Below are 24,879 nucleotides of genomic sequence, written 5' to 3'. Positions count from 1 at the left end.
TTTCTTGCTTAGTCATATTTTCTATACAGAATATGTTCGAAAATACTTTCTTTGGTAATGATTGTGAACTTAAAGTTACAGACTCTATTTTATCATTTTGGTTTACTCATGTGACATAATGGAAAAAGAGCGGGTGGACATCTATCACTCTTCTTCCACACTATGTTATAAGTATCTACTTACGGGTCTTTCTCCCCCACTATATGTGAGTTCATCTTTCATTTCTAATACATCCAATAAACTGCTACTGAGAACCTATCATGTGCAGGGCACTGAGATTGGCAATGGGCATACAGTGATCAACAAGACACACACAGACATGGCCCTTGGCCTCATACGGCTTAAAGATAGTTGGGAAGACAGACAGTCAAGTAATTACAAGCTTAAAGAGTGTTATAAAATGGAAAAGGGGATCTGAGAGAACTAATCTATCTAGGGAATCAGGGGAGGCCTCCCCGAGGAAGCGACTTCTAATGTTTCTTGATTGAATGAGAAGATAAAGATGACATGGGTAACTCAGGAATTATAAAAATATAAATTCCACAAAAGTGAGAATCAGTGAGTGTTTGAGAAAGAACTCATATACCTGGTGAGAATGTAAAATATTTTTTGGAGAACATTATGTAACCTGCATCAAAAGTCCTAAAAATTTTCACGTGCTTTAATAAGTAATTCCATTTCTAGAAATTTATTCTAAGGAAACGATCACAGATACACAAAGATAAGTTTATGTAGAAGGTAATCACAGTATTATCTGTAATAGCAAAAAATGAAAACAAATAAAACCAGAAATGGTTAAACTTTCCATACTATGAAATATTATTTAGTCATTAAAAATCATTGTATTGTAGAAAGATAACAATGGGAATATATTCACAATATAATCATTTAAAAAGACACAAATAATTACGCATAGCATGATCCCCTCTACACACACATGAAAAAAAAAAAGCCTGAAAGGATATGCAACAAAATGTTAACAACTGAACAATTTTTTTGTGTCCTTTTTTCTACTTTCTACAATATATATCAGATATCTATATACCCACGGTAGTAGTCTATACAGTACAAAGAACTCACTGTGAATTTACCCTGCCCTTATTAATTTCTCCAGAAGAGAACTAGCAAAAGTCCTACAAAAGAAAATCTACCTCGTGCTATCACTAGTTTCCATGTATTCTTAAGACTCATACAGAATTAACTAAAAACAAAAATGCTAAACCTAACATTATTCAAATCCTAAAAAATACTGTTGTATTTTTTTCTTTACCCTTCTTATCTCTGCTGTAGAAAATCCGGATGTCTTAAGTTGCTCGCATTCTTTATGCAGAGTTTTAAAGGCTTCCATCAACTCTTCATACTGAAAAACAAGTTAAAAAATGATAAACCAATGACTAGATACAGCAGGCTTTCCTTAATCAGGTTACCCATTAACTTATAGCGATTACTTAAATCATTATAAGAACAGAATTAAAAATACATCTTTAAACATTTATTTAGGACACACAAAAGTAGGTCTGATAATCTGGTCACTAAATACTTTCCCGCTTCCTCTCTGGTTACTTTCCCACCTCACACTCTACTCTGATCTTTCAGACTCTGGACCATTCCACGCTCTCATTTCCCATTTATACCCTAGTCCCTCCGACTCCCCTCATCCCCAACCTGGATAACTCCCATTCATCCTTCAGATCTCAGCATAGATACCACTTCTCTCCCGGAAGACTGCTCCAGCTCCATATCAGAATATCATGATATCAGAGTAGATACCACCTAAAATTATAATTGTCTAGTTACTCATCTGTCTCCCTCCATTAGACAGTGAGAGCCAGGAAGACAAGAATCATACTGATCGTGTATACTTTTATATCCCTGGGGCCTAGCGCAGTATATAATTTATACAGGTATTCAATAAAAAGTAGATCAATGAATGAAAAAAATCACAACTCTTACCCAGTTTTAAAAAAATAGTATTTTTTGTGGGCAATGACAGAAAATTAATGATATTCTTCTTAACTGATCATATCCTATAAATCATTCTAAAACTATTCAGAAAATGTGCATTTTTTTATTAGAGTCTCGGCTAAATGTGTAAGTCATTTTGTATATTCGCTTCAGATATATTTCAAGAACAAATATTCTTTGTAATCATTAATTCTTCCAATAATTAGCTGGGCATATTTAGTACAAACTATTAGTAAACTTCCTTCAGAGGAATTCATTTTATCAAATTTATTGATGGGGGAGTGTAGGGAGGAGAAAATGTTTCACATTTACACTTTCCCTATTTCCTACATGAGATAAAGCCTTCGAAGGTAGGGGCTGAGGTGGTCTCATTCTGCTGTATTTCTCCTATGGCATGTCCTGTAGCGTTTGATATAATATTTGCATAAATCTTTCAACTGCAGAAATGTGTTAAGAGATCGATATTGACTCTATTTTGAATTACTGCCATGGCTACCCAAAAGAACTAAATATGTGGATAAAAAATCAGTTAGTTGTTTTAATTCAAACCATATTTTGAGCACATACCATATAGAAGCAACTCTATAAAACCCTGGAGATTAAAAAAAAAAAAGATGGCTAAGACATGATATTTGTTTTCATAGACCTCGCAATCTATTGAGGGAGATGGTCTGACAAACTATTCACCACATACCATAAATTTTATTCCATAAGTATATACACAGACCGATACATATCAGTGCTAAACAGAGTGCTAAAATCACAAAGTGCTAAACAGAGGCACTTAAAAAAATCAGTTCTTTGAAGTCTTAAACCTGAATCCTATCTTTCCATAGTCTCTGATCAGCAACGTGCTCTGAACTGCAGGGGCCAGCCCAGCCAGAACCCTTAGTAGCCAAGAGCTTTAGGACAAAGGCCCAAACCCAGTGTTACCCTAAAACACTGGTGAGGAAAATGCATTGGAATTTCAAATACCCAGCCCTTTCTCAACCTTCTGCCTAACTGGAAAGTCCTCTGAGATTGCAAGCCTAGCTTCTCTGTCTATACACAATCCTCCCTGGGGCTCGCACATCCCATTTTGCCTGGGAAAGTGTCAATTTATACTTTTTGTCCTGGTGCAATTATTATAATAGCCCTTTTTCTCTCTGATTTGGATGACAAATTGTACAGTTACCTAACTGATCAGCAAAGTGCCTTGCAGTCCTAAGCCTAGCATTCTATCTACCCATAATTCTTAACTTCAGGGTTTTTTGTATCCACATACTCCTATCACTAAATTGGTATTTGTGTGCAAAGTCAATAATTTGATACATGATTACAGTTAAAAAAAACTGATAACTGTTTTACTTTTTGGTGCCACCTGGAAATACAGAGACAGAAAATAGAGCTTAACATGTATTTGAACATGTGCACCTTGAAATCCATTACGGTCGTTTTAAAATAATATTATGGATTGACTACCTGTTTATTGGTATCAGCCACAGTTTCATCCTGAAGAAACTCACTTGGTACTTCAAGTTTTATCAAAAAACGGGCTAAATATGCTCTTTTCTTCAGTTCATTAGTTCTCTGAAGAAGCCAGTGGAGCACTGGGTAAATTACAGGTTTACTTCCAATCACCAGACCCTGACGGAAGGTACTCCTAAAAAAGGAAAACACGTACACACGTACACGTACACGTACACACACACACACACACACGTAAACCTTGAGAAGAGATAACATTTACTTAAAATGTGATTTACAACGTCCTGAGTGCTTCCCAGGACTATTTAAAAAAGATAAAACCACGGCTATTCTAAAGTCAGCCTGCACATTCACAATAAACATAAGATTAGGCCTTCATCTATCACTGGACTATATGGGAAGCTTGTGTTGGAAGCATTAGTTGGTACAGTCAGCCTTAATACTTCACTTCATTGACTGGGCAGGTTTAAGTTACTGATTTTATCTAGGATGGCATATCGACGATAAAATGGGTGAGTGGATTTGCCTGACTTTTTTGATTAGGAGAACAAACTAACCCTTTGTTTGACGTCTGTATGACAAAGTGACATTCAAAGTTCAAGATTGTTTTGAAATTCAGTGATGTTCCAAGGCCACTGACTTAGAGAGACCAGACATTGCCTAGGAAGACTGACTACAGCCTGTGAGGATTTGGGTAGCAAAGTGTGGTTTTAAGAAAGCAACACGTGATCAGATTCTTACATGTCCGTGGCATTTCCTGGAGGTCTGTATTTAAGAATACCAAGGAGGCTCAACATTCGTTTGGCTGTCTGCTCTGGCATCTCCTCCCTGATATCGACAACTTGCTAACGAATAAAAAATTTGAAAAAAAAAATGTTATTGTTGTATATCTAACAAAGAACAACGTTTAAACTCACAAAATTGCTCTGCTAGAGCATAACAGGCACAATGGTCTCTTCATAAAACATTTTAAGTACGGAGGTCCCCAGGTTCCAAGTGAGGTTGCATGCAAGTCAGATCAGGATTCGTATTAAGAATGTCAAGGTTAAGAAAGTCTCCAGAGGAAAAGGCTTGTAGATGAGAGTCATGAACTAACTTGCAATACAATAAAACCTTTTGTAAAATTTTGCATTATCATTCCAGGACCAAGTTTATTTAGGTTTGGAAGTAGAGAAATATTTTCTAAATAAGGTACAAGTAGGTAATTTTATCTCATGGAGAAAGCTTAAAGATCATTTACTATTACTTTACAAGCATAAGGCCTGTAAAATAAGGCCTTATGACAATAAAGCCCAAAGAGGTTAAGTAATTTGCCTAAGACAGATATTTAGAGGCAGAAGCTAGCTTTCTTGCCACCCTTTACATCAGAGAGAAAGAAAAAACTCTTACCTTTGGGTCAATCTCGGCCAGAACATCATTGAGAACTTGTAATAGTTGCATTGGCTCCAGGGAATCAAATGTGATTAAATTATAGTTCTTTCTAAAAGGCTCCTTATTGAGATTGTCCACAATGAATTTGATTTGGTCACTCATAATTAGGTCTTATACCTTGAACTGAAGAGTAAAAATAGAGAAAAAAATTCCTCACTATTGGTAACAAAAGTTCTGGGGAAAAAATCAATATTTAAGTTTATGGGAAGTAGGAATGAAAAATATAATTCTATATGGCATGCAAAAGCTGTGAAGGTGATTTTATTAAAAGAAATCAGGGTGTGAAGACTTTATTATGAATGCTACAGTATATACTATTAATATTTAATGGAAAATGTTTTGGGGTATGAATTTGGTGTGATAGCAATCATCTGAATTAACACTGATTAACATGGACAAATGAATAATAAATTATACTTATGTTAACATCTCTACCGTTCAGCTTCACAACTCTACCCAGGGGTAAAAACTTGTTAAGTTGTAGATATGCTTCTAATTTTTTTATTAGTAGCCTATGTCTAAAAATTGGGAGATATTTTTACATTAAAATCCAGATTTCCAGTCTCTCTTGAAAATCAGATCTGGCAACCCTGGGCCCATATTTTCGCATGGCCACACCCAACTGAAGCTGAGTAGAGGCTGCAAGCTTTAGCCTGGGTACACTGTCTTTGGTTTTGTTTTGTTTTCCTCCACCAAGCACTCTTCACCCACTGATGTTATGGGCTTGGCTCTGTAGGCATCGACTCTGGCACCTGTGAGCAATTTAGGCCTTTGTTTCCTTTGCCCTCAATAAGGTAATAGCCTCATGCTTTCTGGTCTCCACCTCTCCCATTCCAAATCATTTGTAGGCTTCTCACTGCCCACAAAATAAAGTCCAAACTTCTTGGACTTCAAGACACTTCAAGATCTAGCTCAATTTAGCCTTTCCCAACTTTATTTCTAAATTGTTACTTTTCACCCTTTCAAACTCCAGCAGACTGAAATGGTCACTGCTTCCCAGCTGTTCCACCTCTGCCTTCAGGCAATGCTGTTGTCTCTGCCTAGAAGAACTGTTCTCCCCTCCAGAGGTGCAAATCCTACCTGTTTCAGCCCTGCTCACCAAAGGCAGCTTCCTCCAGGAAATCTTTCTCAAACTATACCCCATGTTGTCACCAGAATAACAGTGCCTGCCCTCCACGTTGACCACACTTCATCTGCTCTGCTCTCCTAGAGTTACTCTTCTATTTTGTACTAGTTACTTCAGTACATTTTTACTTCGTTACTAAACTGTAAATTCCATAAGGATACATCTATGCCTAATTCCATCTCTGAACACCCACTGCATCGAAAGCAGTGACTTCTTCCACTAGACTGAGTGAATTTGTTCAGAGGCCCAAGGCCAAACAACAACCACCACCACAACATAAGCTTAAGTAGGCTAGCGGTGAGTGAGAAAGACCGTACCTTTTTTAAAAATTGGGTTTTCTGATTCCTTAATTGCTTAAATAGCTTTACCGAGGTTCTTCGTGTTTTCTGCATGCAGATATCACTTGTTTAATGTGGGAGGAAGTAGTAGAAATTTTGCAGGCAGGCAATGTTTTTAACCACCAATTTTAAAAAATGAATTAAAAACTGAACTGCTAAAAGAAATAAAGAAAACATTACTTCAGTGCTCCCTAATAGTTTTTAACCATGAAATGGATACATGTTATTTTACCCAAGTCATTCGTTGGGGCAGCATGCACTTGCTCTGAAATAGGTTTCTTATATTGAGTGGAGCTGGATACTTAGAAAACATCGAAATGTAAAGACATTATCAGTTCTCCATAATTATGATAAAATCATGAATAAATAATTATTAGTGTTAAATAATAAATCAAAAGACAGTAGAAGGGATAACCAATGTGGTTTATAAATTTGAAGTTTTAACTGTAAAGAAAAAACCTCTACAGAAATTAAATAAAAAACCACATTGGAGATGCGAGTTTTCCAATCTTAAAAGTACTTTAAGTGAAAAAAAAAAAAGTATTTTAAGTGAAAGTCCACGTCATAACCTTCATAGACATATATTTAATTTTTAATGATTTTTAAGTTAAATATAACACACACACGGTTCTTTTTCAAAGAAAACAAAACAAAACACTTGGATAAACAAGTTAAACATTACCAGGAGACGAAAAGAAATTAGTTGGGTGGCCCCCCTAGTTGCCCACCAGCTTTGAGATGGTCACCGGCTAAGGACAAAGATGGAGTGAACAGGTAGGTTGTCTATGCCCAGGGGGCTCTGTGCTCCAAAATTAGCAAAAGCAATTACGCTCCCTGTTCCAGCGGAAAGTCACCACACTAGTTCACAAGCACTTACCCTCCTGAGAACTCGAGGGGTGGGGACAGAATTAAAACCGGGACGTGCGTTTATCTGGCACAACTCGGGACAGAAGCCACGCTGCCCTGGTCTCGGGCTGGCCCCAGCTCGGGACCCGCAGCCTCGTGCGATTCCCAAAAATAGTGTCCCCCGGACCCTGGGGATTGGGAGAGGGGACAGGGGACCCCACATCCGACCCAGGCACGTCTAGGCTCCCCGACGGTTGCGTCCGCCGGGGCGCGGCCTGGATCACCGCGAGGCCCCTCAGGAGCCAACTCCCGATGTGGGGGGCTTAATTGCGGCGACCCCTCCACTGGCGAGATGCTGCACTGGGGAGGTGAAGACGGAGTTCTCTCTTATTTCGGGGTTCGGGGAAATTTCCGACCGCGGGTTGGCGAGGTTACCTCAAATTCTCCTCACGGAACCACTTTCTAACACCCCCAGGAAGTATCCGGGCGTTTGTCGGTTCCTAGAGACGAACTCCTTGGCAACGGTTGCTAGGCCGTGGCGTACGTCACTTCCGCCTGGGAGGGCCGCGCGTTTCCGGTGGGGGGTGTGGCTCGGGCGCGCGCGGCCGTGGAGGCTTACCGAGGTGCAAGGCGGAGGGGTGCCGGGCCCGTGCGCACAGTGGGCTCACAGGTCTCAGGTTCTGAGCCACTGCGGCCAGCTTGGAGTATTTGGGGTTGTTATCGCTAATAAACCTTCCCGAACGTTCTGCAGTTTGCAGTTCAGAAAATAGTTTCTTCATTAACCCATGCTAAATGTGCGTTTTCTTTTCGTCCTTTCTTCCTGCCAATATCGGTGATGACTTCTTTGTCTGAGGCAGGACCAGTGGGATTTTCAGTTGAGGGAGCATTTGGCCTGAGCTTCAAACTTAGGCTTTTGGCAGAAGTATATACAAATTAGGTTAGACGTAGGAATAATCGTAGAGTCTCTGGCAGGATTAAAAGAAGATACAGCCATGGTAGAGATTTCAGCTTCTTTGTCACGTTATTGGGCCAAAAAGCCTATACTGAGAATTAAATATTTTAAATCCGGTAATTTTTTTAATATGCTGAGAGCCTGGAAAAAAAGTAAATGGCCTAAGGCTTCTTTTGTTTTCTAAGAGCCTCTTTTTCTTTTTCTTTTTAAGAGCCTCTTTTTTAGGCACCTGCAGAAATAAACGAAGTCCTCTTTGCTCTCTTCATGGGGTTCACATCCTGCGAGGTAAGCAGGAGAAAGATCACAAAGGAGCCAGGAAGTCCACTAGAACAGAGACCCCATTGCACGAACTGGCTTGGGGGAGACCTTAGTCGGTGAATGGTATTTTGAAGCCCTCTCCCCCATTAGGCTGGAGACCACTGAACTTCGTGATGTCAGATAACAATGAAAAAATGAGAATGAAATTCCACACGCCCTGAAAACCTAGTTGCTAGCTCAAACATCTTGGAAGAAACCAACTACACACTTAACATCGGACTTATAAACAAAACAAATTCCATATCAGGCATCTCCTATGTACCCCGCACTGCACTGGCTGCTGGGGATGCAGTTGCTGGGGAGCAGGAATTACCTGGCCTCTGTCCTCATGGAACTCACAGTCTAGTGTGGGACGAGAGACAATTGAATGGGCAACACCAATACAACGATGCTAACTAAGTCCTATAATAAAAGGACCCAATGATGGGAGAGCCCAGATGAAGAGTCCCAAGGTTATTTGGGGGTGAAGAGACCATATTATCTATCAGGAGAGGATCTATCAGACAAAGTGATGTTTAAGGATCAGTAAAAATTAGTCAAACAGGAAAGGGGTGGGTTTATCTGGCAGAGGAAACAGAACACTCAAGTTGGGTCCATTGCTGGCTACCTTCTGAATGTTGAAGAGAAGGTACCCAACGGGGTGCTTGGAGAAAAACTAAGATTGGTTCCAGCTCACAGAAAGGTGCTTATGACAACATTTAGAACACTTAAAACCTTGAAAAGTTAAATAAATAACTCCGGGAGAAATAATAGGATTCATACAAGGGGCTACATAATTAATTAATCCTGTTGGGTGTGTTAGGAGATTCTCCTGGCTGCCTGGATTTGAACCCTGGATCTGCCATTGTGTGGCCTCGCCTCTCTGAGCTTTCCTCATCTATAACATGAGGCTATAATAATGCCTTCCTCAAAAGGGCTGATTTGAGAATAAATGAATTGACATAGGTAAAGCGATAAGAACAGTGCCTGACATTGGAAGACATGTCTTTTATTCTTTAAAAAAAAAATGAGGTGGTTAGATTTGCTCCTCTCTAGAGTCTACAGATGGAGAACTTGAAGCAGGCTTCCTGAGATCCATGTACTGAGAGCTTACATTCCAACTTGAAGCAAAGAGAAGAGAGGCCTGCACATACTGGGCTGTTACCTATCCACAGGGCCCAGACACAGGCCGAAGGAAGACCTGCCATCACGCCCTGATTCATTTAAGACGAAAAGATTCGATGAGGGCTCCAAGAACATAGCAACAGTTTCATAACAGTGAAGGCATCGCTGATTATATACCAAGTCAAACCACCCACGTGGAGATGTTTCCCACCTTAGATGCTATGTTGAGTCTTCCGTGTAAACCCCCAAAGATGCCTCTTGGCTGAACTATATTTAACATTTTTATAGGTGAAGGGGAGTCCCAGTCATAAGAGAGCCTTTCGGAAAGATTCCTACTACTACCGGGACTCTTTCTGTTTAATAGATTTAGTAAGATATAATCTACATACATATAATTTATCCATTTAAAGTCTACGATCCAATTGCTTTTAGCATATTCACAAAGTTGTGCAACCATCGCCACTATCTAATCCTGGAACTTTTTTATTACCCGCAAAAGAAAGCCTGTTCCCTTTAACCATCGTCTCCCACTTGGCAATTAAAAAAACAAAACAAAACAAACAAACTACCACTTCCCAGCCCCTGGCAACCACTAATCTGCTTTTCCTCCTCTCTACGGATTTGCCTTTCTGAACATTTCTTATAAATGGAATCATAAAATATGTGTTTTTTTGTGTCTGGCTTCTTTCACTTGGTGTAATGTCTTCAAGGCTCATTCATGTTGTAGCAGGTATCAGTACTTCATTCTTTTTTTATGGCAGAATAATATTTCACTGTGTGGGTTTTTCGTTCATCCATTTACTGGTTGATGGAAATGTGAATCGTTTCCACCTTGGGCTATAATGAACAACGCTGCTGTGAACATCTGTGTACACACCTCCATCTCTTACGGATAAAATACTTCCATTGGCTAAGTCAGGTGAGCGGGGAATGTACGTCAGGGACATGGGCGTGTCGGGGTGGGGGTCTCCGTTCATTCTCGGGTTTGTCTTTTTCTTTCAATTCTTGTTAATTTTGGTTTCTCGGGTGCTCATGATTGTAGACTACAGAATTCAAGATGTGGATTCTTTAGCAGTTTTTGGTTGTAACAACAGACCGTTGTTGAAATCTACTCACCCCTTGTTACCAAAGCACTAAAATCCCCAATCTGCTTCTCGCTTGAAGCCCTCTGATTAAAAAAATTATGTTATGGAGCAGTGTCCTTTAAATGTTCACTGGCCCCAGTGAAGGAGAGGGTAGGGAGAGGGGGGAAGGAAGGGAGAAAGAAACTGGAAGCTGCCTCTTCCAACTCCCTTGTTTAATCTAATGGATACTGCAAGGAATAGACCCAGTTGTGAAACTCAGCTCCGGTTATTCAGAGGTGGGGGGAAATCACTCCTGGTCAAATGTATTTTTCAAGACTCAGTTTAGTACGAGATAAAAAATAAGGAGGGGGGTCATTATTTCATGCGATCGTGAAGTCTAAGGATGCACTACCTTCAGGTATGGCTTGATCTAGGAGCTCAGTGACATTCATCTTGCCATTCTTTCTCCCTCCATCTCTCTATCTCTTGTCCCCACTTTCTTCTGAATGGGCTGCTAGTAGTAGCAGGAAGCTTACATTCTTCCAGTTTGGCAACCTCAATAAAAAGTACAATCTTCAATAGTTTCATCAAATTCCCAGTGATGACTTTCACTGGTCAGAAGTATGTCAGCCCATTCTTAAATCACCTGCTCTACTCTGATGGACATAGTAATAGACTGGTGAGGGTGGCTCCAGAAAAGGAAGGGCTGGCTTACCAGTGGCAGAGATGCTACGCAAACAAGAACAACAGATGTCCTTTCACAGGTGGTCAGGGAAGGTGGTTAAATCTTAAAAGCTGGGAAAGCAAAACCAGAATGGGAAGAAATGAGCCCATATTTATTGTGGGAAGTATCTGTATCAGTGTGAACTTTCTCCCTGATTTCCTACCAACAAATTATCTTTCTTCGATCCAGGCTTCCCTTGTGGGCCTAACGAGATCTTGGCATAAGAGCAGACCTCCCAGATCCTCCTGAAAACCTGAGGATGCTGTGAACATAATGTCTCCAGCCCCTTCGCATTTCAGAACTTCCAAACAAGAACTTTCCTGTGCAGAATACAGAGGAGCAAAGCCAATTTTCTGTTTTTGGTATTAAATTTAGACCTTTCATCCTGACCGTGAGATATTTCTGGATTCTGCGCGAGTATTCAGCAAATGCCAGTTTTCAAGATGCTATCCCATCTGGGGCTACTCTGCACACTGCCCACTTTATCTCATTCTTTCAAAACTGGGAAAAATGACCCAGACGCAGGAACAAATTCGGAAGCGGGTTATTCTGTTATCCATTAATTGTCATTTAATGCCTTCACCATCTAGGTTACTTGCAGATGAAAGACACTAAATTTAAATGGAAACTTGAATTGAGTTTTGCAGATATCCTAAATTATCTCTGCTACGGCAATTTAATTTTGTGGGTATGTTTAGTAGCAGTTTTTTTCCTAAAAGGTAAAAAAAGATAAATAAGTGAAATATTTAACTGAATGGATGATATTCCAAATAGTATTTTTAATGAGTTTTGTGAGATTAATGGGCAATGTAGAGGAGTCAAAATAACATGTAATTCATATTAATTCTTCAGGTATAAGTATAGAATGAAAAATAGGATGCCCCTAACATTCTTCCTGAGTGCTTACTGTACATCAGGAACTTTGTTAAAAACATCACATATGTGTCAGAATTTATTAAAATTTTAATTTATGTGTGTGTTCCTGTTTCCCCTCCTCTTGAAATAATTTGCATTGCCTTGAGTTTTGCTGGTTAAGATCAGAAGCTGGGCCTCCTGCTTTTTGTAAAGGTCTGAAGTGTTTGGAGGAGATTATACTGTTGTCCTCAGGCAGGGAGTAGAGAGAGAAGGTCCTTCTAAAATAAGAGAGAAGAGAGATGCTAAGAAGGGTCACAGGTTGATAATTCCAGGGCAGCCCCTGAGAAAGGGAAACACCCCACAGAGGCCACAGTGAGTCCAGTGGCTTCCACTGTGGCCAAAGCTTTCCTTGTTGCAGGCCTGACAGGGATGCATTAATGCCTGTACCTGAAAGGACCAGGCAGCCTGGGATGACAGGTAGGTGACCAGGCCGTCGCCAGGATGGGCCGTTGACAGAAGACCTCAAGTAACTCTCTAAAGTTTTGTCACCGCAAAAGAGCCCGGGGACTTGGCGTCCCCCAGGATGTGTGCGAGGGGGAGATGCCCCGTAATGACAGGATGGGGGCTTGGAGTGGGATCTCGGTTTATTGGAAATTCATACTCTTCCTCTTGCCAATCTGAGTCGTGGACTGAAACGGATAACCTCTGTGTCAGTCAGCGTCCTGGCGGGATGAAGATGGCACACTCTGGACAATGGAGAGGAGCTTAATAAAGGACTATTTATAAAAGTGTGGGCAGGATTTAGGAAAACCAACAAGGGACCAGCAACAAAGGCAGCCGTTGCTGCCCTAAGCCTGAAGCAGCCAGAGAAGAAGACAGGCACCAGAAGCCCAACAGAGCAGCTACACAGAGAAGTCTGCCGAATGGAGCCTGTAGCGGTGGCCGGTCCTGACCTCACATTCCTCCCTCCCTCCGATCTCCCGGCTGGCTTCTCATTAGCCAAACTCAACTGGGCGCCAAAGGGGCAGGCAACCCCTCGAGGTCATCCGTGCCGATTGGCCTCCCGAGGAAGAAAATGGTGGAGTGGGGATCTGGAAGGACAGACTGATGGATTATAAATTGAGTTACATATTGAATTATAAAAATGATGAGCAATAAGGCCTCGCAAGGTCGACTGAACTACCCCCATGTCTCCAAGCTGCCTTGGCTCTCTAGCTGAAGGTCAGCGTCCTGGCGCGTGGAGTGAGGCCTAATTTCATTTCAGCACGCCGTCCTCACCCACATCGTCTCATTTACTCTCACAGCAAGGCCGAAAGGGCCGTATTGTTTTTCCATTTTATAATTAAGGAAAGTGAGGCCTGGAGAGTTCATAAGGGAGCCCAAGGTCACATAGCGAGTAGCTGGCTGAGTCAACAACATTCACACACAGGTCTGCCTGATCTCAAAGCCATGTTCATCGACCTACTAAACTGACTCACAACTGGCTCAGCAGTCTGGGAGAAGGACCATGACAGACCATGACAGACCATGACTGAGGAGGCACGGGAGTCTTCTGCGCCGGAGGGCCAGTGCTAACACGCTGGCTGGCTTCCTCTGCCTGCAAGAGCTTTGTCAAGGAAACTTTTCTCTTACTCAGGAAGGGTTAATTGTTCGAAATCCAAGTGATTACCCCGGAATCAAAGACGGGATAGATGGAGAAAAAACACTTGGCTGATGGTGGGAAAAAAATGTATTTTCATTTCAGATGCCTTTCAAGTCCTTTTTTTCCCAGCTGAGCGCTGGTGTATTTATAGAATTCAGGGGGAGTATTTAAGGGTAATCAGCAGTGGAGCTGCGTTTTGGGCCATCAGGAAGCTCCAGATCGTGCAGGAAAAGGTTGATGGGAGGGGACGAGAAAAGGCCAGGAGCGGCAGGGCACAAACTGGCCTTCTCCTTCATGTTGCCAAGACCTTTTCTCCCTCCTGGGCTGATGACGTCAAATCGAGGTCTGTAACAGTGCTGTAGATGGAATTATAGAATCAAAACGGTGCACCAGTGGGCGAATGGCTAAACAAATGCTGTTGCAAACATACACCAGAATATTACTGGGGCATAGAAAGAAACAAAGTACCGATACATATTACAATAGGGATGAACCTTGAAAACACTGTTAAGTGCAAGAAGCCAGACACAAAAGGCCACATATCGTATAATTCCATTTCCATGAAATATCTAGAAAAAGTAACTCCATAGAGACAGAACGCAGACTGGTGATTGCCAGGGGCTTGGGGGGAAAGGGAGAACGCAGAGCAACTGCTCAGTGGGTACTGGACTTCCTTTTGGGGTGATGAAGTCTTCTGGAAATAGAGGCGGTGTTTGCACAATATTGTGAATGTACCAAATGCCACTGACTTTTCTCTTTAGAAAGGCTAATTTTATATTATGTGACTCTCACCTCAATTTAAAAAAAAAGATGGCAGTCAGGGTCTTGGGAGGTCAACCATCCGTCGCAAGTCTTCTAAGCTGTCTTCGCCCTCTACGGCTGAGGTCCCAGGCATGGGACAGCGTAAGGTGTGATTTCATCGAGGGGTCCCTTCTCTCTCTACTCCCCGACCACTGGCTTCCTTTCTGTCGCTCAAACATACCAAACCCGTCCCTACCTCAGGACCTTTGCTCTGCCGTTTCTTCTGCCTGGCTGTTCTTCCCCCAGATCTTCCCCCGCCTGGCTTCTGCTCCTCGTTCAGGTCTCAGCTCAAGTGTTACTTCCTCGGGGAGGCCGCCTCTGACCCTCTGACTAAAGCGATCCACTTACTAGTCATTCTCTATCACCCTGGTTTTCACTGGCGGTCATGGCTTGTTGATAGGTATTGAAATCGGTTTAGGGGGTCTTAACATTTAAAAAAAAATGAAGTGAAATAAAAAATATCACACAGAACAAAGGGAAATCCTTCTGTGTCAGAAATTTTGTTTTGCTATATAACAAACCAAACGTATTGGCTTAAAACAACACCTTTTCCCCCACAAATCTGTCGGGCAGCGAGGCTCAGCGGGGCAGTCCTGTCCCACTTGGTACCTGCTGGGATCGCCATGTGTCTGAGTTCAGCTGGGAGCTCGCCTGGGGCTGGAACATCCAAAATGGCTTTTCTGGGCTGCCATTTCTCCTTCGTGTGAACGCTTTCTCCTTGTGGTCTCTCATCACTCAGTGTCCTCACCTGAGCTTCCTTACCTGGCAGCTGGGTACTGTTAAAAGATAAACTGAGACATACTAAAATTCTTAAGAATTTATTTGAGCAAAAATCGATTCCCATCGGGCAATCGGAAGTGGTTAGGAGTGCACTCTGCTGACAGGAGCCGTGGGAAAGACTGACGTGGGAAAGCGAAGAAAAGAAATTATTTGATTGGCTATCGCTAAAAGCCTAGTTGGCTGTTTGTGATTGGTTGTCCTTCTGCATTTTGAGTTTGTAACCCTGAGGCATTTACAGGGTTAGATTTGGGTTTGCTTACATGGGCTGCCACTGTATTAGAACCACATCCGTCTAATGGCCTCCTCGTTTGATTAATTTAACAGTACCAAGAGCACAAAAGTGGAAGCCACCAGGCCCCTTAAAGCTGAGGCCCTGAACAAGCACAGCGTCATTTCCATTATATTTCATTGTTCGAAGCAAGTCATTAGACCCACTCAGATTCAAGGAAAGGAGAAAAAGACTCTACCTCTGGATCGGGGAGTGGCACGTGCATACCAGCGATGGCGTTTGCTAAGTTGTCAGCAGACATCTTTGCAACTGTTTTGTGAAAGTTTTATTTCAGTTTAATAAACCCGCATGTGTGTTCATTGGGCCACACAATAAACATTTCTTGCTGTGAGTCACAGTCGAAGGTTTGAAAACACACTTCTTCCACATCCTTTTCAAAGTTTCTTCCCTAGCACTTAGTACTCTGAACTTAATTCACTTGATTGTACACGTCCCTCATTAGAAATATAAGCTCTCTGAGGTCTATCTTGTTTATAGCTGTATCACCAGCACTTATCAGGGCCTGGCACTTAATAAGTGCTTAATAAACTTCTGTCACTGTTGAATAGACAGTAATAGTTATCATTTACTTGGCGTCGAGCACGTAAAAGCATTATCTCATTTAAATTGTTCAACACATTTGAGCACCTACTGTGTGCCAGGCACAATTCTAGGTGCTGGTGATACAACAGTGAAGAGAGCAGACAATAATCTCTGCCCTCACGGAGTTCACATTTCGCTACGGCACTAGAATAGCATCCACTAGATTTGTTACTATTTTGACAGATAAGGAAGCAGAGTCAGAGAGGTCAGGCAATTTGCCCAAGGTCGCACAGCTAATAATTTCACCCTGACACCTGTCTCTTTTCTGCACTGCTATACATGCTGGGTTTTGCCCAACCCATCATGGGCCTAAGGGGTTACAGATCTCAGTTCTCGCAATCAAACTTGTCTTTCTGGGAACCGGACACGGGAGAATGAGAGGAGGTGAGTTCCATGACCTCAGAGTCCCTATCCTCCCCCTTCCCCGACTCCGTGACGACGGCTCACACCTGGGGTGTTGCAGATTTGAGCCACAGGTCTCAGTCACCCCCACTGTCTTATCGGCATGTGACATCCCCAAGTGGCTGGGGCCTGCAGGCCTAGCAAAGAATGCAGCCCGAACAAAAATAAACCTGCCACATTCCTTGGCAGCCCCCTGCCCCTTCCCGCTCTCTAGCCATCCATCCTCACAGCACGGCCTGCCAGGCAAGGCAGAGAGAGGGACAGCGGGGTGGAGGAAGCAAGTGCTGCTGCCTTCCAACCCCGAGAAAGAGAGGGAGAGGGGAAGAGAGGAAGAGAAAGAGAGAGAGATCACCTTATATGGGAGCGTGCGCAGACAGTGTGTGGCAATGGCTTAGAGGGCAGCGGAGGTCAGATACCAGACAGATGGAAGAAATTAAACATGGGACAGAGCGTTTTCCTGGGCCCTGAAAACAGCTCTTGTTTCACAGCGAGTTTGCACAAAGCCTGGCCCGTTTTCCTTTTTTGCCTAAGCCGAGCAAGATGTGCATCCCAAACTCTGCACGACTTTGAGCCAGGCCCCAGGCTCCGGCTCGGCGGAGGTCGCAATCGCAATCCCCTCACGCCGTTTCTCTGGTGAACAAAACTCCTATTTGCAGATGAAGAGGAAAAGACTGGGCCTGTTTCCCAAGAGTTTCTAAAGCACATAAATGAGTAGTTAATGAGTAAAAACTCCTTCATTTCTCATTCATTCATTCAGTCATTCATTCAATGAATATAGAAAACCAGTCATGCACTGAGCCAGGGCTGGGAAGACAGTGTTGATGATGATGATGATGATGATGATGATAGTAGTTAACCATCTGTTGATCTGCACTCTCATCTGATAAATGTTTCAATTCATAATAATTTACTTAGCACCTTCCATGTTCCAGCCATTGGCAATACAGAACATGGGTGCAGAAGCATCTGGTCCCTGACCTGTGGAGTTTACGGGGCGGGGAGGGGGTGTGGGGGATGGAGGGGTGGGGCAGGGTGGGGAAAGCAGAAATGACAGATATTGAACAGATGATCGCACTGGATCCTCACAACAGCCTTTTGAATTAGCTACCATTCCCTACTTCAGTAACATGGAGTTTCTCAACCTCAGCACTATGGATATTTTAGGCTGGGTCATTCTGTGTGTGTGTGTGTGTGTGTGTGTGTGTGTGTGTGTGTGTGTGTGTGTGTCGGGGTGTGGGCTGCTCTGTGCACTGCGGGATGTTTAGCAATATTCCTGGTCTCTAGCCGCCAGATGTCAGTAATAATAACCCCCTCTCCCTCCAGTTCTCCCAGTGTAACAAGCCCAGACATTGCCAAACGTCCCCAGGGGGGACAAAATCACTCCTGGTTCAGAATCACTGCTTCCACAGATGAGGAAGTAGAGTCTGGGGCGGGTAAGAAACTTCCTGAAGGTCATCCACTAGCAAGGAGGACTCACACCCTGGTCGTTCCAATTCCAAGGCCCCTGGATCTAACCATTACAGTGTTCAACTCTGTTTCCTTGACAACAGATTATTGTGGATTTGGATGGTTATAGACTTCATTAGCTCATTCTACAAAATGGAAGTCATCTGTTAGTTCAGCTCCTCTGAGAAGCAGATGACAAGGTTGGCTTAGACTTGCAAAAGGTTTACTGAGAACTTACTTATCCATGCCTGTGAAGGATAAAGGGGAAGGGAGCAAGGGCAGGCAAGAGAGTCTTCAGACTGTGATGCTCCTCTGAAACCTGTGAAAGCAGAAGGGGAGGAAGGATTGGGCAGGAAGAGCCTCAGACGGCAGCGCAGTTCTAAGAAAGATTCAGCCATGCTAATGGGGAGTCCCTGAGCCAAAGTCACCTGTAAGAGGCATCCCAGGTTGGGCAGCAGCGGGGCTGCAGGAGCACTCCCACCGTGCTCAGTCATTGGTTGAGAGCAGTCCAGGGAAGTATGGCCTTAGCATGAACTCGGCGGATCCAGAGGGGAGGGAACCAGGGCTGTCAGTCAACCATGCTCTTTGAGGCAGACTCTCTAGAAGATCTGAGCGGTGCACTCTGTGGCTGCCACGTCATCAGAGAAGTGCTGCCCAGTAGTTACACTCACCTTAGAGCAAGGAGATTTGTGGGTAACAGACTCAGGTTGGCATCCTTTAAGCGAAAGGGTTCCTTTTCCTTGCACTGTCTTGAGCTTCTCGGTGATCTTCAAAGTCAGCTCTAACTTGGGTACCACCAACAAGGAGGTAAAGAGTGCGGCCTTGAGGTACAACTTTGTATTGTGGATGCGGGTGTTCTCTGAGCATCAGTTTTCCCATCTGCATAATGGAATTAACCTGTCTTATCTCATAGGGTTGATGTGAGGACTGGATGAATGTTTATGAAATTGCTTTTCAGGAGATGTTGGTCCCCCTGCAGACTTCCTGCCCGTCCATTGGTTTTGTATGGATGTCTCCCTGCTAGCCTCCCTCTCACCCTTCCGGCTAAGATTCATCTTCGCACCTACACGGGGACGACAAACTAGCATCCCCAGGGCTGAGTTTGACAGACAAGTTGTGTTTGACTCGCAGCGTGCTAAACAAACAGAGCGCGATGGGGAGTGGCGGGGGACGTGACAAACTGGACAGTGTGTGTCCCATCTGAAGCAGGCAGCCTCTTAGCTCCAGCCGATCTGCTACCCAGTATATTCAAATTTCCTAAATTTTCAAGGAAACTGAGAAAGCCAGACAGTCCCAACAAATGGCATTCAGTCTCATTGGTCTTGATTGGCCTGATCCAGTCAGGTGCCCATCCATAAGCCAATCAGTGACCAGAGGGATGGGGTACTCTGATTGGTCAGACTCGGCCATGTGACCACCTCCAAACAAGGAGATGGAGTTGGCTTCACCCAAAATAGCTGAGGGTTGGCCGTGGGGAAGAAGTGACTCCCCAAAGGAAAGTTAGGTGCTGCTCTCAGAAAAGGGGATGAATGTTGAACAGGCCAAAAAACCACATATGCATCACACCTAGAATCCTCCCTACCGCCGACTCCTTCACCGGTCTCCTCCCCTACCCCTACCTGCCCCGCCTTTGTTCCTGGGACAGGCCCTTCTCACTGGAACGCCATCCTTATACCCTCATTCGAATCAACTTCAAGGCCGAGGTCACGCCTCCCCTTCGACCACACTTGGCTACAATAATTTTATCGAACTATCATTCTGGAAAACTCCTAGTACAGTGAGAATCTGAACCACCCACTCCTGCGCCCCGCTCCATTGCTGTTGAATGAATGAACGAATGAGGGGCGGATGTGTGCGATTTGCAGTGATCGGAAAACAGGGCCAAAAGTGTTCATGGTAGCTGTCTCTGAGTGGCGGGTTACGAGAGATTCCGGCTTTTCTTCTTCATTCCAGTCAGTAGCTTCCGCAAGAAAAAGAATACGAATGGTCATAGTAATAATGCAAGCCTGAGTTAAACAGCTAGACTTCAAATAAGATGAGGACAAAGACCAAGTGTTAATTCTATTAGAGCTCAATGAACAGCCTCAGGGCTTGTAACTGAGACTGTTGAATCCCTTCCCAGAAGTCGGTCGTCCTTCTTCTTTTAGACCCTCTGACCCCAAATTCGGTGTGGTGTCCTCCTGCCTCCTCCTCACTGTCACGTACTTCGGTACTTCCTTGAAGCAGACCTCGGCCCCACCCCTACGGTAGAGAGTGAATCCCAATCAGTCTGTCTCAGCTTTGGCCCTACTGACACTTGGGCAGGATAATTCTGCTGGTGGTGTTGGGTTGCTCCATGAGCCACCTAGAGTTTATACAGATAAAATAAAATCTTCCTTATTGTTAATGTATTTAAGCTAATTTGAGTTGGCCTTTCTGGTATATCACCTTAACTCACCCAGGGGTCTGTTAAAGGCATCGCACACACATATACATAAAACGACCACCCAAAACAGTGATTCTTTGAGTGACTGGGGGTGAATATCAGAATCCAGAGCTGAGGACAGGTGTATCATTCGATAGCCCCTTTTGAGTACCACTGTTGACTAAAGCTATTCCAGTTCCACATGAAACTGCTAAGAACCCATGCAGATGCTGAGACAGAGGGGCTTGATTCCTTTTGCACAAGAAGGCACACTATCTGGACTAGAACCACTACACCCATCACATCGAAACTGATGCAAAACACCCAGTTCTGTAGTGTTGAAGCGGATGTTTCTGGAAGTCCACCAAACAGGCTATAAGATGGAGTTGGTTAAGAAAATGCCAAGCCGAGCGGCATAACCTCTAGAAGCCTTGGTGTGATCATCTGAGAGCTGAGCGTTTTCTGATATTGACGATCAGAAAGTCCTTCATGAACCATAAAGTGGGTAATAGATTATCAATAATAAGCAGCCCACACATACAGCAATACGTTCCTAGCGTTCAAATAGTCTAAATTTAGAACGCGGTATGAGCAAAACTGCCAGTGGATTGTTTATATGTGGCCTTGTTAAGTTTCCTATGCTTCTGAGGCTCTGCTTCCCCATCTGTATACTATAGCAAGACCTCATTCTGCCTGTGCACTGAGTATAAAATAAGGACCTTTGAAAAAGAGAATCATATACCACTATTGTTATTTCGCCACAATTCTCTAGTCCAGGGTCAGAAGATTACAAAACAGCAAAACCTGAACTTTGAGGCACAGACTCCTGACGAATGTCGATGCATCGCTGCCCTCTGCTGGTCAGTAGCAGTGCCACAGGTGGTTTCAGAGAGGATAGGGGTCTGTAGGGAGCGACCCCTATCTGAGGTGCTGAAAGGGGAAGGGACTTGGCAGAGGGCACTGAGCTGGCTGAGGACAGAGCAGAGTCCTGAATCTGAGATTCCTGGCTCTTAACTCTCTCTAGAGGGAGAAAAACGAGGACTGGACACTCACCCGTTATGGTGTCACTGAGCTAGGCTCTCAGGAGCTTTTCTAGATACAGTCTTACTAGGATTCTCCTCTCTTGTTCTCCCTCACCATCCAAATTGCTTGGACTTCCCGCCCTTTTCTTCGTACCAGTGCGTAGCCAGAGTTCTGCTGGCTGCTGGGCGATATACAAAAATGGCCTCGGGTCCTTACGACTGCTTTGTAAGGCGGACCGAGACCTAACGATCAGGGTGGTCAAGACACTTTCCCAGGGTCCAACAGCTCGTAAGCACAGGAGCTGGGACCTGAACTCTGGCCTGTGCCCCAAAACCCACATTCTAACTGCCACCCAAACAAAACAAAACAAAAACAAGGTAAATCACCACAGCAATTTATGTCAAAATATAATTAAAAGTAATCCTGTATTTTGGGAATGTCCCAAATGATATTTACTAGGCAGACACACAACGAAGAGGGAAATTTTCCGAGCAGCTCTCCTCTTGACACATATACGATCTTCAGCCCTGTCCAGAATATTGAGGCACGAGCAAGGAAACTGAGTTCGAAAAGGTTAAGAAATCAGCCCAAGGCGACCTGGTGAAAGCTGGCATCCAGACTGTAGTCCCCCTGCTTCGTGTTAATATATGAACAAATTAGGCTTTTCGAAACTTGAGTAGAGTCAAGTACGTGGTAGCCTGGGTCAGGCTCGTTCTCCCCTCCAGAGCACCCGTCCGACTCTCCTGTAAACCATTTCCTTCCTGGAGGCCGCGGGATTCGAAGTCCTCCTGATCTGCGTTTGACCCCCACATTTCTGAGCACCGGTACGTGACAGGCCCTGGCTGGGTGTGTCATTTCATTTAATTCTTGTGAGAACACTGTAAGGTAGGCACGATTATTATCGCCATTTTACAGATGAGCAAACTGAAGCTCTGAGATGTTAAGCATCTTGCTGAAGAGCACGGGCGAGCCCAGGTGTTGACAGTCTGCTAACACCCTCCCGGATCTTGTCTTTAGGTCCTATTCTTCCCCAGGTACAGACAGAAAAAAGGAGGTCCAGACAAGCGGAAGTGACTTGCCTCAGGGCCTTTGCATTCACTGTTCCCTCTTCCTGCAATGCTCTCCCCAGACTTAATGCTGACGCGCTCCTGAGCCCTCCTAAGATCTTCATGTAAAAGTCACCTTCTCAGGGAGGCCTTTTCTGACCAAAGTTCAATCCTGCCCCCCACACCAACACACACACCCTCTTATATCTCCCATCCAAGTACTAACCAGGCCCGACCCTGCTTAGCTTCCGAGATCAGCCGAGATCGGGCGCGTTCAGGGTGATATGGCCATAGATCACACTCTGACATCTCAATGACAAAAAGACAAACAACCCAATTCGAAAGTGGGCAAAGGACTTGCAGGGTTAACTCAGAACATAGCCCCCACCACTCCCCCCAGCCTCTTTAGACTGATAGCTGCCCTGCCAGCAGCCAAGGCAGCAGTACTCAAAGAGCTCCCACCAACCAGCATCTTGCTCCCATCCTTTTGAGGCCTGAGGAGAGATGGCGGCCGCTCCCCCAACGGGATAACCCCTCCTTCTGCTCGTTGGTATAAAAAACTCTGCTTGCTCTGTCCTGCCTCGTGAGAACTAAACAGCATTTCTTACCCCTCTGGTCCTCCCCGAGTTTCTTCCGAAAGTCCAAACCCAGGTGCGCGATCAAGGCCCTGCGTTACAGGACTTAAATAGACATTTCTCTAAAAAGATACACAAATGGCCAATGAGCACATGAAAAAAAAACGCTCCACACTCAACGATGTGTATTAGGAAATGAAAATCAAAATTGCGTGAGACATCACCTCTTTACCACTAGGATGGCTATTATTTACAAAATGAAAACTAACAGGTGTTGGTGAGGGTGTTGGGAAATCGGAACCCCCATGCATTGCCGGTGGGAAGGTGAAATGGTGCGGCCACCGTGGAAGACAGCTTGGCAGGTCTTCAAAAACTTAAAACATATGACCCAGCAATTGCGTTCTTACTTTTTTTTCCAGAAACAACTGAAAACAGCAACTCAAATACTTGTACCAGAATGTTCATAGTAACATAACGCACAATAGCCGGAAGCAGAAACAACCTGAGTGCCCATCAACTGATGAGTGATATATACAACGTGATCTATCCACACAACAAAATACTATTCAGACATAAAAAGGAATCAACTACTGACATATGCTGAAATGTGGATGAACTTCAAAAACATTACACTAAGTGAAAGAAGCCAGTCGCCAAAGACCACATATGATTCCATTTATGTGAAATGCCCAGAATAATTAAATCCACAGAGACAGAAAGAAAATTGGTGGCTACGAGGGGCTGGTGAAGCCATAGAGACAGAAAACAGACTGGTGGCTGCCAGGGGCTGTGGGGGAGGGTGTGTGTGACTGCTAATGGGCACAGGGTCTCCTTTTAAGGTGACAAAAATGTTTTGGAACTAGATAGAGATGGTGATTTCAAGACATTGTGGAAGTACTAAATACCACTGAATTGTGCACTTTAAAATGGCTAATTTTACGTCGTGTGAATTTCATTTCACGTTAACCACAAAGTTCAACCGCAAACACATCTTATCTCTCCTCCCTGCTTGATTTTTCTCTGTAGAGCACATGACCCTCTCACATTCTATATATCTGACTGACTTATCTATTGCTCATCCTGTTTCTTTAAAATATAAGCTCCAAGAGGGTAGAAGAGTTGTTTTTTTTTGTTGTTAATGTCCATTTCCCCAAAGAGTCCTTGGCACTCAGTAAATATTCGTTGAATAAATGAATTAGGAAGAGTGCGGTGAGCAAGCAGGGTCCTGCCCCCCGCCCCGTCTCTAATTCTCACGGGCTCTGGATCTTCAAGCAGTAACGGCGCTTAGTCTGGGCTCATTTTTGCCTCCTTTTCCTACACAGCCGACCCCACAGGCTCCTCCTCAGCTCGGCCCTTTAAACCCTTCTCCGCTGAGGGTTTGGGAAGAGGGGCGGGAGAGGAGACAATGAATCCATCGCAATGTGGAGAAACACAGTCTGCTGCCCTGCTCTGTGGCTTCCCACAGCAACTTATCGTGACCCCAAACCACAGCTACGAGGTTGTCCTGTGCCCCCGCCAGGGGGACATCGTTCTCAGCTGTGCGCAGGTGGCTCCTCAGGGGAACATTTGCAGGAACGAGTCAGCAACCAACAACTGAACAGCCACTGTGACACAGTCCTGTACCAGGCACTCAGCCACACTATACGTGAAAGATATAATCATTCATTTGATCGTTCGTGCATTCATTCATTCATTCATT

The 24,879-nt window shown here is 43.9% G+C and overlaps 1 protein-coding gene across 11 annotated transcripts in view; it reads right to left on the bottom strand.

Annotated features, from left to right (window-relative positions):
* The window catches only part of IFT81 (intraflagellar transport 81), a 68,358-nt gene extending 60,628 nt beyond the window's left edge, over nucleotides 1-7,730 (bottom strand). For 3 of the 11 annotated variants that reach the window (XM_039879404.1, XM_039879413.1, XM_039879412.1), the window contains exons 1-6: nucleotides 7,609-7,729; nucleotides 6,307-6,482; nucleotides 4,822-4,980; nucleotides 4,174-4,277; nucleotides 3,427-3,607; nucleotides 1,271-1,360 (exon numbers count right to left, since the gene is read on the bottom strand). In XM_039879404.1, the coding sequence (XP_039735338.1) occupies nucleotides 1,271-1,360; nucleotides 3,427-3,607; nucleotides 4,174-4,277; nucleotides 4,822-4,965 (519 nt within the window). In that variant the 5' untranslated portion in view covers nucleotides 4,966-4,980; nucleotides 6,307-6,482; nucleotides 7,609-7,729. Of the gene's footprint in view, nucleotides 1-1,270; nucleotides 1,361-3,426; nucleotides 3,608-4,173; nucleotides 4,278-4,821; nucleotides 4,987-6,306; nucleotides 6,483-7,204; nucleotides 7,477-7,608 lie in introns of those variants that run through there. The other 8 variants (XM_039879414.1, XM_039879415.1, XM_039879405.1 and 5 more) reach the window with 7 other exon arrangements.
* Between the last annotated feature and the right edge of the window lie 17,149 nt (nucleotides 7,731-24,879).

Source organism: Pteropus medius, unplaced genomic scaffold (assembly GCF_902729225.1).
Source record: "Pteropus medius unplaced genomic scaffold, Ma_sr-lr_union100, whole genome shotgun sequence".
In the NCBI taxonomy this organism is placed as follows: domain Eukaryota; kingdom Metazoa; phylum Chordata; class Mammalia; order Chiroptera; family Pteropodidae; genus Pteropus; species Pteropus medius.
This window is presented reverse-complemented; position numbering and strand designations above follow the sequence as displayed.